The 17,731-nt window shown below is 46.7% G+C and overlaps 1 protein-coding gene across 1 annotated transcript; it reads left to right on the top strand.

Annotated features, from left to right (window-relative positions):
* The first annotated feature begins 4,687 nt into the window (after nt 1-4,687).
* Nucleotides 4,688-5,164, top strand: LOC125521825 (ethylene-responsive transcription factor ERF071-like). Its single transcript, XM_048686889.1, has one exon. The coding sequence runs from the start codon at nt 4,688-4,690 to the stop codon at nt 5,162-5,164; it is 477 nt and encodes a 158-aa protein (XP_048542846.1).
* The last annotated feature ends 12,567 nt before the right edge of the window (nt 5,165-17,731 follow it).

Here is a 17,731-nt window from a genome sequence, read left to right as displayed (position 1 = left end):
ACTCCTTAACACTAGTCTCAAATTCAGAGGGCATCTTATTAAAATTTCCATAAGAATTGTTGTAGGAATTACAATAATTATTAGAGGAATTACTAGGAAACGGCCTAGAATTAAATTACCTCTATACGCGTTGTTACCAAAATTGTTCCTACCAACAAAATTCAGATCCATAGATTCATTATTATTCTCAATCAAAGTAGACAAAGGCATATCATTAGGATCAGTAGGAGCACTCTTATTAGCAAACAATTTCATAAGTTCATCCATCTTTCCACTCAAAACATTAATTTCTTCTATCACATGCACTTTTTTATTAGTAGATCTTTCGGTGTGCCATTGAGAATAATTAACCATAATATTATCTATGAGTTTAGTAGCTTCTCCTAAAGTGATTTCCATAAAAGTGCCTCCCGTGGCCGAATCTAAAAGATTTCTAGAAGCAAAATTCAATCCGACATAAATTTTTTGTATAATCATCCAAAGATTCAAACCATGTGTAGGGCAATTACGTATCATTAATTTCATCCTCTCCCAAGCTTGTTCAACATGTTCATGATCAAGTTGCTTAAAATTCATAATATCGTTTCTAAGAGAGATGATCTTAGCAGGAGGAAAATACCTAGAGATAAAAGCATCTTTGCACTTATTTCATGAATCAATACTATTTTGGGCAAAGATGAAAACCAAGCTTTAGCATGATCTCTAAGCGAAAACGGAAATAGCTTCAATTAAACAATATCATTATCCACATCTTTTTTCTTTTGCATATCACACAAATCAACAAAGTTGTTTAGATGGGTAGCGGCATCTTCACTAGGAAGGCCGGCGAATTGATCTTTCATGACAAGATTCAACAAAGCAGCATTAATTTTACAAGATTCAGCATCGGTAAGAGGAGCAATCGGAGTGCTAAGAAAATCATTGTTGTTGGTATTGGTAAAGTCATACAATTTAGTACTATCTTGAGCCATCATGACAAGCAAGCAATCCAACACACGAGCAAACAAGAAGCAAGCGAAAAAGAGGCGAATGAAAAGAGCGGGCGAGAGGAAAAGAGGGCAAATAAAACGGCAAGGGTGAAGTGGGGGAGAGGAAAACGAGAGGCAAATGGCAAATAATGTAATGCGAGGGATAAGAGTTTGTGATGGGTACTTGGTATGTCTTGATTTGTGCGTAGACTCTCCGGAAACGGTGCCAGAAATGGCTCGTTGTCGGGAGTCAAAACTTGACTTGACTTGGCGCGAATCTCCCCGGCAACGGCGCCAGAAATCCTTCTTGCTACCTCTTGAGCACTACGTTGGTTTTCCCTTGAAGAGGAAAGGGTGATGCAGTAAAGTAGCGTAAGTATTTCCCCTCAGTTTTTGAGAACCAAGGTATCAATCCAGTAGGAGATCACGCTCGAGTCCCATGCACCTACACAAACAAATAAGAACCTTGCAACCAACGCGATAAAGGGGTTGTCAATCCCTTCACGGTCACGTACGAGAGTGAGATCTGATAGATATGATAAGATAATATTTTTGGTATTTTTATGATAAAGAGAAATAAAGATGCAAAGTAAAATAAATGACAATAGAAATAGCTAAGTGTTGGAAGATTAAAATGATGGAAGATATACCCCGGGGCCATAGGTTTCACTAGTGGCTTCTCTCAAGAGCATAAGTATTACGGTGGGTAAACGAATGACTGTCGAGCAATTGATAGAATTGGGCATAGTTATGAGAATATCTAGGTATGATCATGTATATAGGCATCACCTCCGCGACAAGTAGACCGAAACTATTCTGCATCTACTACTATTACTCCACACATCAACCGCTATCCAGCATGCATCTAGAGTACTAAGTTCATAAGAACAGAGTAATGCTTTAAGTAAGATGACATGATGTAGAGGGATAAACTCATGCAATATGATGTAAACCCCATCTTTTTATCCTCGATGACAACAATACAATACGTGCATTGCTGCCCCTGCTGTCACTGGGAAAGGACACCGCAAGATTGAACCCAAAGCTAAGCACTTCTCCCATTGCAAGAAAGATCAATCTAGTAGGCCAAACCAAACTGATAATTTGAAGAGACTTGCAAAGATAAACCAATCATACATAAAAGAATTCAGAGGATATTCAAATATTATTCATAGATAAACTTGATCATAAACCGACAATTCATCGGATCTCGACAAACACACTGCAAAAGAAGATTACATCGAATAGATCTCCAAGAAGATCAAGGAGAACTTTGTATTGATATCCAAAGAGAGAGAAAAAGCCATCTAGCTAATAACTATGGACCCGAAGGTCTGAACTAAACTACTCACACATCACCGGAGAGGCCATGGAGTTGATGTAGAGGCCCTCCGTGATCAATGCCCCCTCCGGCGGAGCTCCGAAAAAGGCCCCAAGATGGGATATCTCGGGTACAGAAGGTTGTGTCGATGGAATTAGGTTTTCGTGGTGCACCTGGATGTTTGGGGGTACGTGGATATATATAGGAGAAAGAAGTAGGTCGATGGAGCAACGAGGGGCCCATGATGGTGGAGGGCGCGCCTAGGGGGGTAGGCACGCCCCCTTCCTCGTGGCTTCTTCAATTGTTTCTTGACGCCCACTCCAAGTCTCCTGGATCACGTTCATTGAGAAAATCACGTTCCCGAAGGTTTCATTCCGTTTGGACTCCGTTTGATATTCCTTTTCTACGAAACACTGAAATAGGCAAAAAAAACAGCAATTTGGGCTGGACCTCCGGTTAATAGGTTAGTCCCAAAATTGATATAAAAGTGTAAAATAAAGCTCATTAACATCCAAAATAAATAATATAATAGCATGGAGCAATCAAAAATTATATATACGTTGGAGACGTATCAGAGGCCGCCGGGAAGGGAGCGCGTCATCAGAGGGCGCGTCGTCGGTGGAGTGCGTCGATGGGTGAGGTGAGTGGGGTGAGACGCGCCGACTGGTGTGGGGGAGGCAGACGGGTAGGTGACCGACGCCCCGGCTTAACGCCGACATTAATGGCGTCTCGGGGGCGGTGGCCGCCTTGGGAACCGCCAGTGACTGATGCCACGATAGCACGCAACCGTCCGTCCACACGTCGCGTCGTATTTTTTTTCGTTTTTATTTTTTTTCTCTCCGGCCGACACCACGTCGCCACGCAAACGCCGCTCGATAGGTCGTGTCCACGTCGCCACACAAACGCCGCTCGACAGGTCGCGTTGTCTTTTTTTTCTTTGACCACGACTGGTCGTCGTCGTACATACGCGGACGGCCGCATGTACGGGCAGTCGATGTACAGCCCCGTCGCGCGGGTACAGCCTCATCGCACGGGCGGCGGCTTTTTATGTGATGGGATAATCCTACCCTTTTTAATAAAGGGATACGGAGCGATCTCAGCCATTGTTGTATTTGGGAAGATTGTACCGAAGAAGAAGTGATAAAAAGGTTCCTCAGTTTTTGTACAACTTCTGAAAGCTTAAAGGTACCTGTCAAGCAAATACTCCCTCCGTTCTCAAATATAAATCTTTTTATAGATTTCAACAAGTGACTACATAGAAGCAAAATGAGTAAATTTATATTCTAAAATATGTTTACATACATTCGTATGTCGTAGTCTATTTGAAATGTTTAAAAAAACTAGGAACGGAGGGAGTATTCGTTAGCAGCATGCATCACAAATCTAGATCGCCTTTTTCCACCGGAAAAGCACTAGAGAGTTTCCTAAGTTTTTATCTAGAATGGCCTGACGTGGTGTACTCCCTCTGTAGACTAATATAATAGCGTTTAGATAACTACTTTAGTTATCTAAACGCTTTTATATTAGTTTACGGAGGAAGTATTAAATTGTCAAAAATTATGTGTGTGCATCTGTGCTGCCCATACATGGTAAAGTGGGCTGTGGATTCTCTGGCTTGCTGTGGCAAAGGCAGAGAGAAACAGTGTCTCTACCTTTCCTTTATTTTTAGTCGTTGGCTTGAGAACGAACCGTCCAGATATAGCGCAACAGGATCACTGAAACAGCGATATAAACAGTGCACACGCTACAGTGTTGCATGAACAATGCACGTGTTAGAGTGATTTGCTTGATCTGGACTATCAACTTTTGATCCAACGGCTCTCCCGGCTAAGATAGAGACGGCCTTGCTGAAGGGAAGTCAGAGGATCCGCGCCCGGTAAAGTGAACTTCGTAACGTCAAGTGATATCCAAGCGAGGAACAACACACATGGTAGAACCTTAATGCTACAACCTCACGAGATATCCAAGTTTTCCAGGACAAAAGGAAACAGTTCTGATTTGTGAGATAGACGACGCAGCACGAGCATGCATCCATCACACATAAAAAGTTTTTTTCACTAGAAATGCGATGATAGTGGAGGTTTATTAAGAGCATCTCCACCAGCCGCATCAAAAGGCGCGCGTGCGGTAAACTGAGCTTTTAGCGTATGCGGGACATTTTGGCGCGCTCCAGCGGTGACGAGAAACTAGCACGCGCGGGAACCGTTTACGCGCACGCGGAAAAAGACGACAGCTCGTGTGCTATTTTTGGTGCACCGCTTTCGGCGTACCTTTAAATTGCGGCGCTCGCCACACGCCTATTTCACACTCTCTTTTCCTCTTCCGCTGCCACGCGCGCCTCCCCCCGCTTCCTCGTTGCTTCCTCGCCGCTCCAGCGCCCCGCCACCGACGCACCACCATGCCGCCGCGCCGCCGAGGAGCGTCGGGCTACCGCGGCGTCCGCCAGCGCCCCAATGGCTCGTACTACGTTGAGATCCGGTCCGACGACGTCCGGCTCGGCCTCGGCACCTTCCGGACTGCGCACGAGGCCGCCCGCGCGTACGATGCGGCGGCGTGGCGCCTAGACAGGCCGCGCGTGCAGATGAAGTTCCAGGACGTCCACACGCGACAGCAGGCGCAGGACGTCGCCCCTCCGCCTCGTCTTATCACGGACCAAGACCGTGGGGAACACGCTCGGCTGCAGCGCCGCCTCCTCATCGCCAAGGAGGACGAGCGGGCCATGGCGGAGTGGCGCCGGCGCCACCCGGATGATGTTGCCGACGAGCAAGCCTACTGGGCGAAGCAGACGACAAAGCGCCGCGAGGAACGGTTGGACAGGCGTCGGCGGAAGGCCCTGGCATTATCGCAGTGCGATATCGTTGAAAATGGTGGGTAGTCGATCTTTACGGATAACAATCCTCGTTGGGACGACATGTGGCTCGATACCTCGGACCAGACCAGCGAGGATGACGATGGTGATGACTGGGAGTAGGTTGTAGTTTTATCTAGTTGCACCATCTAGTAGTTTTTTTATTATGTCGTTACACCGTAGTTATCTATCTATGCTTTGGATTATGTAAAATATCTATGTATCGTTTATCTATGAATATAAAATATCTATTGGAAAAGGCATGAGGATTTTTTTTCCTATGTGCGTGCTATAGCGCGCGTTTCATTTTGACGCGGCTACTGGAGCCAGCACTGCCGGCCGTGCAAAACCAAACGAAGAGCGTGCGGCAAAGTAATTTTTAGCGTGCGGCGCGTAGCGCGGATGTTGAGATGGTCTAACGACGCAAGAGGCAACCTATACCAACCACGACATTGCTGTTTGGTGAGGCAGTTGGTTCTTCCACTGGCTCGAGACTGAAGCAGCACACCTGAAAAGGGGAATTGATCCACCGCTTGCTCTGACGGCGCTGAGCTAGTCCTCCCCGACCTCAGCGCCGCTGGCCGCTCCGGCCGGCGACGGCCACCAGCCTCCGTTGCGCCCCCCCCCCCCCCCCCCCCGCCCCCCCCCCCCCCCCCTTGCCCCCCCCCCCCCCCCCAATGGCCGTGCCATCCACCCCTCTCTCTGACGGCAACTGCCGGTTTCCCCAACTTCCGCGCCGGGTCTGGTTCTGCCCTCCGGTCCGGCGGTCTCTCGACGGTCCCGAAAACGCAGATGTCTTCCCATGCGTCAACGGTCGGCGCCGGCTCCTCGCCGCGAATCCTGCTGCGTGGTGAATGCACGCGGGGTCCGGCTGCCGCCTGCCCCGCGGGTAATAGCAGGTCGCCCCGGGCCCCGTTTGAGTAGCACAAGCTTCGATCCATCGTGGTAGTGCCGGATCCCGTAGTCAACAGCCCCGGGACGTTGACGAGGAAGGATGGTTTCGCCCGAGATCCCGCAAGAACAAGGCCGCGCGCTCCCTCCCCGCGGACAATGGTCGTCATCCACAGCACCATCCTTCGGACCCATGCCGCGGCTTCAATGCGTCGCAGGACAGCTGGACAGGGAGGCCTTCTAAGTTCAAAGGCAAGTGCTTCAGTTGGGCCTTTGCATACTTGTTTTAGTTCGGCTTGGTTGAGCATAGACAAAAAAAACTATCATCTACATGTTGATTGATTGCATGCATCCCTTTTTCATGCATCTAGCAACGTCTTTACATAATGTGTTTAGTTTCTCTTGCATACACTGCAAATGATTAAGATCAACAGCTACATATAATGCTGAGTAAATAGGCAATTTTTGATTAATTTAATCCATAAATAAATTACTAGCATGGCATTGACTGAATTGACGTCGTACTGACTCTGATCTAAACATGCACGTACTAAGCAAACAGTAGACAAATCTACGCATACTGCTAGTACTGCTAATATGAAAATAAACAGGAGCGGGATAAACGTGTTATACCCTCCAGTAGACCAGGCAGAAGCTGCCGCGGCGGTGGCGGCAGCAGCGGTGTCCTTGGCGGCCTTCTTGTCGGCCTCAAACTTCTCGGCGGCGGCACGTTCAGCGTCGATGGACATGGTGATGACGCGGACGTAGAGGAAGTAGACGAACAACGAGCAGTCACGTAGTCGCTTTCCAAAAACCTATTCGTTCCTCTCGCGTACAGGAACCGGAGGGACGGGGTTTCGGAGATCTGCTCTCCCATCGATCGTGTACGCGGCGGACGGGATGAAGTCAACAGCGGCCACTAGAAGAAAACGGGCCTATTGTCCCGGTTCATAAGGGCCATTTGTCCCGGTTCCTGAACCGGGACTAAAGGGTCGTTACTAATGCCCTGTCCCTTTAGTACCGGTTCAGTCCAGAACCGGGACAGATGGGCCTCCATGTGGCCTGTGCGCGGAGTGCAGGCAGGAGGGCCTTTGGTCCCGGTTGGTGCCACCAACCGGGACCAATAGGCATCCACGCGTCAGCATTTCTGTGGCTGGGGTTTTTGTTTTTTTTTAAAGGGAGGGGGGTTGGGAGTTTTGGGGGGTTAATTTAGGTGTTTCATATATTATGTTAGCTAGCTAATTAATAGAGAGAAGTGTCCTCTCTTATGTCCGTGCTTGGTCGACACTATGTACTATACATACGTATAGAGAGGACTAGACACGCTAGCTAGCTAGTATGCAAACGAAGGAAACAGAAGATCGTCATGAACATATATGCATACAGAGAGAAGTGATATCGACCACCTCTCCTTCTCCGAGAGATTGGTCGAACAACAAGTTCTCGTATATCTATCCGACACAGCCGGCTACATATATACAATAATTATCTATTACAATATAATCTCCTAATTATATACGAACACAGGATCCACATAGTATTCTCTGTCTTTAGCGATCACGTGGTCAAGGAAGAATGCCGCCAATTCCTCTTGAATTACTCGCATACGATGTGGTGCTAGGAGTTCATCCCGCAATCGAAAGATCTAATTTGAAGAAGGGGGTCTATATATATATATATATGAATAAATGAAACTCAACACAAATGATGGTAATAAAATAAAATTGTGAATATTATTGCTTACGCACTTCATATTGTTCGTCAGAGTACCCTCGTTCACAGGTCGTGTGGTGGATGGACTCGCAAACGTAGTATTCACAGAAATCATTCCCTTGTTCCTGCCACAACCACTTTACAAGAAATAGAGGTCAATCAAACTGATAAGGAAGCATGCCAAATGGTATTGATGAAACTAGCACTTGAATCACTGGGAGATGCGTGGAACATGTTACTATATAGTACTTACTTTCGGGTGTCTAATTGTAGCTTCTTCGGTAGTCTCGGAGCTTTTTTGGTGAATTTTCTCCAAACCCTGCCGGACAAAGAAAACAATTACTTGATATATCAGGAAATTAACAAAGTTGCTGATATGGTGGATAATGATCGATTTAACTTACTTCTCGAGCATTTGAGTCATGTCCGAATAGTCCTGGGGATCTTTTCGTTTCGAGTCTAAGACGGTTACTAGTCCCTGTTCAAGCTTAATCTCTAGGAGAATATAGTGGAAGCTGCGCACGCATGCATAACTCATCAATTACATTACTATAACCTGGACTAATAAGGGAAACCGAATATGCACAAGACAGTAACACTCACTTGAAGTTGTAAGGAAAGAGTATTATATCTTTGTTTTCATTTATTACCAACGATCGTAGCAAGTTGGCCTCGGTATCTTTGGCACGATATTTAACCTCAGTTGCATCTATGAGATTTGTGTTAATGAACCAAATATCACCGATTTGTCTTTTCTTCAATTCGGCATTCTTCAATCTGCATAATATAGTGAGGATAATTATAAATACATGCAATGAAAGAGTTGACCTATATAGAGAGACTTAATGACAGAAGTAGTACTACTTACAGACAGTAGCAAGTGACCGTTGCTTTATCGAGGGCCTTTTGATTGAAAAACTGGAAGAACTCCTCAAATGAAACATTCAACAGTTCAATTCCAACGAGGTCATACTCCTCTCTAACTCTCAGCGGCAAAGTATTCCTCCCCCCAGACTCTCTGTAGGTTTTCATGTACCAATCATGGAATCTTCGCATCATCGTTGTTAGAGATCTTTCATCTTTGACGAGAGGCTTCCCGTACTCGTATCTGTGTTCCTCCACCTCCAAGAACTCATAATGTGCATTGTCAGGCAGGTAATCTCCAAGATTGCTATAACCGGGCACCATCCTCAGATCATTAGTAGGCACCTTGAGCGGGGGGCACGATTGGTTCGCTTGTTCACCGAGCTGGGGAATTTTTTCCCAGCTCGTCGTTCTTTTAACCTTTGATCACTGACAGTACTTCCCGACCGCTCCGCTTCAACAAATGACTTTTCAATAATGCGCTCATAGTTGCCTTTCGACGGAGACTTTGCTGGTTTTTTCAGGGCAGCCAGAGTGCGCTTCGCTTTCACCGGATCTACCTTCTCCTCCGGAGGTGGATGTTTCTTTGCTTTCACCCTTTCAAAGAAGGTCCTCACTTCGGCTCGCGCGATGTCGGCGTTCTCCTCCGGGGTCCTCTCGTATGGTAACTTCTCTGGAGTCTTCAGAGAAGGACCGAATCTGTATTGCCTCCCGCCTCTGGCTGTACTTCTAGACGCCGACAGAGCAGACGGAGCGGTTGTCTTCTTTACTTGCTTACGAGGCGGAGGAGAATGACTACGACACGCTGAAGCAGCCGGAATGGCGGCGGGTCTCTTCCGCCCTTGCTGACGAGGCGGAGACGGAGGAGGCTGGCTACTCGGGCGCGCCGGCGCAGGCAGAGAAGGAGGCGGAGTGCCGCCACGCGCCGGAGAAGGAGCCGGTCGAATGCCCTAATCGTCACTCGCCGGAGGAGGAGGCGGTGGAGGAGGCGGAGTGCCCTGACTCACTGGAGGAGGAGGAGGAGGCGGAGGCGTCCAGTTCGGAAGGTTGATGAGCTCCTTCCTCCATAGGCATGGAGTCTTCAGAGCAGAACCCAGCCGAGTCTCCCCTTCACCGGTAGGGTGGTCAAGCTGGAGGTCATCAAATCCCTCCGTTATTTCATCCACCATCACCCTAGCATATCCTTCTGGAATCGACCGGCAGTGAAAAGTTGCGCCGGGTTCAGTAGGAAAAACAGAGCCAACAGCCGCCTTGACCTTCATATTAATCCATTGCGTCATAAGGTGGCAATTTTGAGACTCCGTGATAGCATCCACGGGATAGCTGGCAGGAGCCGTCAAGACATGCTCCGACTGAAGCAGCTCGGTGGAAGCCACGCTGCTTCTCCGCTGAGATGGCGGGGTAGCTTCGGGGGAAGCTTCGGCAGTTCGCTTGCTGTGATTTACTTCTCGTTCCTCTATCGCTTGTACCCTAGCATGCAGCGCCTGCAGTTGGGTCTGCTCCACTTTCTTCCTCCTCTCGTGGCATTTGTAACCGCCTGCGTTCGGAAACCCAGCCTTCCACGGAATGGAGCCTGGCGTGCCTCGTGTCCGTCCAGGGTGCTCAGGATTCCCGAGGGCCATTGTGAGCTCGTCGTTCTCTCTGTCTGGAACGAACGTCCCTTGCTGCGCTGCTTCGATATAGTGTTGAAGCCTCTTGACTGGTATTTCCAATTGCTCGTCCGTCCAAATGCACTTCCCTAATACAGGGTCCAAGGTTCCGCCAGCCCCGAAGAACCAAGTCCAGCAATGGTCTGACCAGTTAATTGTCTCTGGTTCGATCCCTTTATCAACCAGATCATTCTCAGCCTTGGCCCACTTAGGCCGGGCTACGAGGTAGCCACCTGACCCCGTGCCATGGTGATGCTTCTTCTTCGCAGCATTTTGCTTGTTTGTCCCCGACATCTTCTTACTCTTTTCCGATGTCTTGTGGGCCACAAATGCGGGCCAGTGATCTCTGATCTTCTCATATCTGCCCTTGAATTCTGGTGTCTCTTTTTTATCGACAAACTTATTCGGCTCTTTCTTCCACCTCCTGAATAGGTCTGCCATCCTCTTAAGAGAAAAAGACTTGATTAATTGCTCTTTAACTGGCTTCTCCGGATCATCCTCTGGCGGTAGGGTGAAATTTGACTTCAGCTCAGTAGAAAGATCATTTTTCTGCATATCATTGACATAAGACACCTCAGGGTCTTCTGTAGCCGGCTTTAACCATTGCTGGATGCTGATCGGGATCTTGTCCCTAACCAGAACCCCGCACTGAGCAACAAATGCGTTCTTTGTCCAGATGGGTTCAATCGGTTGGTCGTCGGGCGCGATTACTATGATCTCAAACCTTTCATCCGAGCTCAACTTTTTCTTCGGGCCTCGTCTCTTTACCGAAGTTGTGCTCGATCCGGAGGTCTAGAAAAAAGAACAAAGACTTAATTAATATGTGTACATACCAAAAAATGAATGCATCAATTAGCTAGTCAGCACAGGCTTAACTAATATATATACCTGGCCAGACTCGGTTCGGTCACCGGAGCCGTCATCACGGTCTCCTTCTTGCACCGGCATTGGGTCACCGGAGCCGTCCTCACGGTCTCCTTCTTTCACCGGCATTGGGTCACCGGAGCCATCATAATCATAGCCAGCTGCTTCCAGACCATCGGTGTCGTTGAGAAACAACAAGCAGACGGCATCACTTCCTCGTGCGATTATGTCCCCCAACAACTCTTCTTGTACTTCGTCTCGGGCGGTGTCCATAGTTTCTAAAAATATTTACAACATGGCAATTATTATTCAAACATGACAGATGGATATATTAGTGGCAAACGTGGAACTAATATTAATTAGTGGCCTCGACGCTGCTTCTCTAGGGTTTGGGGTGGCCTCGACAACGCTTCAAGGGTTTGGGGTATATCGACAACGACGACATACGTACATGGGAAAATAATATTATCGGGGAGGGGGTATATCAACCCCCCCCCACGTGTTGAAGTTATCGGGAGGGGGTATATCGACCCCCCCTCGTGTTGAAGTTATCGGGAGTTTATATCGACACGACATACGTACATGGGAAAACAATATTATCGGGGAGGGGGTATATCGACCCCCCCCTCGTGTTGAAGTTATCGGGAGGGGGTATATCGACCCCCCCACGTGTCGAAGAAAAAGAAGAAGAAAAAAAAGAGGAGAAGAAGAAAGGAATAGAGGAGAAGAAGAAAAAATAGAATATATTCTATTTTCTCTTCTTCTCCTCTATTCCTTTCTTCTTCTCCTCTTCTTTTTCTTCTTTTTTCTTCTTCTTATTTATTTCTCCTCGTCTTCCTCTCCCCTCTTCTTCTCCTTTCTTCCTCTTATTTCCTTTTTCCTCTCATTCTTTTTCTTCTTCTTCCTTCTTAAAAATGTGGGACGTGGATGTAGTGTCCGACACCGACAGCCACATGTATCCCACACCGACGATACTTGCTATTTAGGGTTTCCTCTACCGCTCGGCTACCCTCGACGACCCTCGTTCCTGATAAAAAAAGAGGAAACTCCTCTATTCTTTCTTCTCCTCTTTTTTTTCTTCTTCCTCTTCTTTTTTATCCTCTTCTTCCTCTCATGTTCGACGACCCTCGACCCCACGGCGACCCTAGACCCCCTCTCGACCCTCGACCCCTCGGCGACCGTCGACCCCCTCTCGACCCTCGACCCCCTCTTGACCCTCGACCCCTCGGCGACCCTCGACCCCTTGATGATCCTAGAACTTTTTTTCTCCCCGATAACATTTTTTTCTCCGAGAGAGTTAGTGTTCCCGAGTGAACCGGAGGGGGACATTGGTCATATCGGATTCGTCATATTTTCTACGAATGTTCTATATACATACATCCATCGATATCATTCCATACATACATAGACATCTACATTATATATGAACAAAAAAAATATCAAAATTCATCATACATACATCTACAGTATATATGAACAAAAATTTCATCATATCAATATTTACATATACATACATACACACATACATACATACACATGACCCCCCTCATTCATCATATCAAATTCATCATATCAATATTTTGCAAAGGAGCTATATTCTCCCCAACTCCACAGTATATATGAACAAAAATTTCATCATATCATCATATCAATATTTTGCAAAGGAGCTATATTCTCCCCAACTCCACAGTATATATGAACAAAAATTTCATCATATCAATATTTACATATACATACACACATATATACATACACATGACCCCCCTCATTCATCATATCAAATTCATCATATCAATATTTTGCAAGGGGAAGGAAAGAAGGGGGGAGGATGGGGCGGTAGCTACCTCTCCCGGCAGGATCGGGGAGGAGACGCGGGCGGCCGGCGGCGGGGGCGACGGCGACAAGGACGGGCTCGGGGTGGGCGAGGGCGACGACGGGGCGCGCTCGGCGACGACGGCGAGGCAGGGCGCGCTCGGGGGCGGCGGACGGGCTCAGAGGCGCAGGGGGTGCGGCAGGGCACGCTTGGGGGCGGCGGACGGCAACGACGTGGGCGGTGGACGGTGTCGGCGTGGGCTCGGGGGCGGGGCAGGGGCAACGGCGTGGGCGGCGACGGCGACGGCGAGGCAGCCTGGCGGCGATGAGCTCGGCGGCGTCGGGGGGAAATGGGCGATGTAAACTGAAACCGCTAAGTGGTGGGTATATATACATGAAGCATTGGTCTCGGTTCGTGGCACGAACCGGTACCAATGCCACCTATGGTCCGGTTCGTGCTACCAACCGGGACCAAAGGTCTCATTTCGGCAGCCCAAAGGGCGGGAAGCAGAGGCCATTGGTCCCGGTTCGTCGCACGAACCGGGACCATAGGTAGGCATTCGTACCGGTTTGTGCCACGAACCGGTACGAATGCCCCCCTATGGTCCCGGTTCGTGCGTCTAACCGGACCAATGGCTGCACCGCGGTGCGGTGCGGTGGGATTTTTAGTCCACCTCGCTAGCTGAAGAGCTCCCGCACCTGTTTATAAGCCCTGCTCTGTGTTCCCTTTCGAACTCCTCTGAACTGCAGGCTTACGGCCTAATGGGACACTGCAATGCCTGTGGGCCTACTGGCTTGCGGCCTGAATCCTGGCCCATGGTTGGGTTTCTAGTCGTATTCAGGCCGTTGCTGGCCAGTAGGTGGCATTTTTTTTCTGTTTTGCTATTTTTTTTCATTTCTACTTAGAACTAAATACTTATAGTTTTTTAGTGATTTCTTTTTTCTTTTAGGTCACAAAAATTATAAACTTTCTGTTAGTGCCATTAGTTTTAAAATTTGAATAGTTTAAATTTGAATTTTTTAAAATTTGTGTGAATCACTAGTTTATGAATAACTTTCCTATAAAAATTGATTTTTGAGTCATTTTTTTCCTGCTATTTAATATTACTGTGTTTTATCATTATACTCAATTTGGTAATTTTAGTTAGTCATAACAAATATTATAGGCATTTTTTCTTTTTTGCTATTTATTTTTTCATTTCTACTTAGAACTAAATACTTATAATTTTTTAGTGATTTCTTTTTTCTTTTAGGTCACAAAAATTATAAACTTTCTGTTAGTGCCATTAGTTTTAAAATTTGAATAGTTTAAATTTGATTTTTTTGAAATTTGTGAAGTTTGTGATTAACTTTACTAAAAAATGAACATAGATGCACCTATAGAGAAAATTCAACCTAAATTCATAATCAATTTCTATGAATTTCAGAGAAATTCATTATGAATTTAGGTCAAATTCCCTGTATAGGGGCATCTATTTTCACTTTGAGAGGAGCTCAACAACAGAGAGGGACGGGACTTATAAACCGGTGTGGGCGCCCTTCGGTTGGTGAGGTGGGACTAAACTCTGAGCGCAACGAGGACAACCCTTTAGTCCAGGTTTGTGGCACAAACTGGACTAATGGTCATGGGCCGGCGAGCCCTATTTTTTCCAGTTTTTTGTTTTGTTATCTGCATTATTTATTTTCTTTTGTTTTTTGCTTTATTTTTTAATTCCTTTTTTAGGTCAGCAAAATTATAAACTTTTTGTTAGTGCCATTAGTTTTAGAAAAATTATAAACTTTCTGTTAGTGCCATTAGTTTTCAAATTTGAATTCTTTGAAATTTGTGTGAATCACAAGTTTGTGATTAACTTTACTAAAAAATGAACATAGATGCACCTATAGAGAAAATTCGACCTAAATTCATAGTTTTCAAATGAACTCTGAAAAAGTTGGCATAGCATACTCGTGTGTTACAAAGTTGGCATGGTATCATCATAATAGTTGCGGGAGAAAGTCTTCACTTTTTCTTCACTTGTGTTATTTGCTTATTGCGCCGTAACCATGGGTAATCTTCATCGTTTATCAGGATACTTGGGTCAGCCTTGAAATTGAAGGGAGGAATTTCATGAAACTTTTCATAATCTTCAGACATGTCTGTCTTGCCCTCCACTCCCAGGATGTCCCTTTTTCCTGAAAGAACTATGTGGCGCTTTGCCTCATCGTATGATGTATTCGCTTTCTTATCTTTTCTTTTTCTCGGTTTGGTAGACATGTCCTTCACATAGATAACTTGTGCTACATCACTGGCTAGGACGAACGGTTTGTCAGTGTACCCAAGATTTTTCAGATCCACTGTTGTCATTCCGTACTGTGGGTCTACCTGTACCCCGCCTCCTGACAGATTGACCCATTTGCACTTAAACAAAGGGACCTTAAAATCATGTCCGTAGTCAAGTTCCCACATGTCCACTATATAACCATAATATGTGTCCTTTCCCCTCTCGGTTGCTGCATCAAAGCGGACACTGCTGTTTTGGTTGGTGCTCTTTTGATCTTGGGCGATCGTGTAAAATGTATTCCCATTTATCTCGTATCCTTTGTAAGTCAATACAGTCAAAGATGATCCCCTGGACAACAAGTACAGCTCATCACAAACAGTGTTGTCACCTCTGAGACGTGTTTCCAACCAACTATTGAAAGTCCTGATGTGTTCACATGTAATCCAGTCGTCGCACTGCTCCGGGTGTTTGGAGCGCAGACTGTTCTTGTGTTCATCGACATACGGGGTCACCAAGGTAGAGTTCTGTAGAACTGTGTAGTGTGCTTGAGACCAAGAATATCCGTCCCTGCATATTATTGAGTCACTTCCAAGAGTGCCTTTTCCAGTCAGTCTCCCCTCATACTGCGATTTAGGGAGACCTATCTTCTTAAGGCCAGGAATGAAGTCAACACAAAACCCGATGACATCCTCTGTTTGATGGCCCATGGAGATGCTTCCTTCTGGCCTAGCGCGGTTACGGACATATTTCTTTAGGACTCCCATGAACCTCTCAAAGGGAACATATTGTGTAGAAATACGGGCCCCAGAATGACAATCTCGTCGACTAGATGAACTAGGACGTGCGTCATGATATTGAAGAAGGATGGTGGGAACACCAGCTCGAAACTGACAAGACATTGCGCCACATCAGTCCTTAGCCTTGGTACGATTTCTGGATCGATCACCTTCTGAGAGATTGCATTGAGGAATGCACATAGCTTCACAATGGCTAATCGGACGTTTTCCGGTAGAAGCCCCCTCAATGCAACCGGAAGCAGTTGCGTCATAATCACGTGGCGGTCATGAGACTTTAGGTTCTGAAACTTTTTCTCTGGCATATTTATTATTCCCTTTATATTCGACGAGAAGCCAGTCGGGACCTTCATACTGAGCAGGCATTCAAAGAAGATTTCTTTCTCTTCTTTCGTAAGAGCGTAGCTGGCAGGACCTTCATACTGCTTCGGAGGCATGCCGTCTTTTTCGTGCAAATGTTGCAGGTCCTCCCGTGCCTCAGGTATATCTTTTGTCTTTCCATACACGCCCAAGAAGCCTAGCAGGTTCATGCAAAGGTTCTTCGTCACGTGCATCACGTCGATTGAAGAGCGGACCTCTAGGTCTTTCCAGTAGGGTAGGTCCCAAAATATAGATTTATTCTTCCACATGGGTGCATGCCCCTCAGCGTCATTCGGAACAGCTAGTGCGCCGGGACCCTTTCCAAAGATTATGTGTAAATCATTGACCATAGCAAGTACGTGATCACCGGTACGCATGACAGGCTTCTTCCGGTGATCTGCCTCGCCTTTGAAATGCTTGCCTTTCTTTCGACATTGATGGTTGGTCGGAAGAAATCGACGATGGGCCAGGTACACATTCTTCCTGCATTTGTCTAGTTATATACTTTCAGTGTCATCTAAACAGTGTGTGCATGCGTGGTATCCTTTGTTTGTCTGTCCTGAAAGGTTACTGAGAGCGGGCCAATCGTTGATGGTCACGAACAGCAACGCCTTTAGGTTAAATTCCTCCTGTCTGTGCTCATCCCATGTACGTACACCATTTCCATTCCACAGCTGTAAAAGTTCTTCAACTAATGGCCTTAGGTACACATCAATGTCGTTGCCGGGTTGCTTAGGGCCTTGGATGAGAACTGGCATCATAATGAACTTCCGCTTCATGCACATCCAAGGAGGAAGGTTATACATACATAGAGTCACGGGCCAGGTGCTGTGATTGTTGCTCTGCTCCCCGAAAGGATTAATGCCATCCGCGCTTAAAGCAAATCATACGTTCCTTGGGTCCTTTGCAAACTCATCCCAGTACTTTCTCTTGATTTTTCTCCACTGCGACCCGTCAGCGGGTGCTCTCAACTTCCCGTCTTTCTTACGGTCCTCACTATGCCATCGCATCAACTTGGCATGCTCTCCGTTTCTAAACAGACGTTTCAACCGTGGTATTATAGGAGCATACCACATCACCTTCGCAGGAACCCTCTTCCTGGGGGGCTCGCCGTCAACATCACCAGGGTCATCTTGTATGATCTTATACCGCAATGCACTGCATACCGGGCATGTGTTCAGATCCTTGTATGCACCGTGGTAGAGGATGCAGTCATTAGGGCGTGCATGTATCTTCTCCACCTCCAATCCTAGAGGGCATACGACCTTCTTTCCTGCGTATGTATTGTCGGGCAATTCGTTATCCTTTGGAAGCTTCTTCTTCAATATTTTCAGTAGCTTCTCAAATCCTTTGTCAGGCACATCATTCTCTGCCTTCCACTGCAGC

This window comes from Triticum urartu, chromosome 7, assembly GCF_003073215.2.
Source record: "Triticum urartu cultivar G1812 chromosome 7, Tu2.1, whole genome shotgun sequence".
NCBI classification, from domain to species: Eukaryota; Viridiplantae; Streptophyta; class Magnoliopsida; order Poales; family Poaceae; genus Triticum; species Triticum urartu.
Note: the sequence above shows the minus strand (reverse complement) of the source record. Positions and strands in the feature narration are given on the sequence as shown.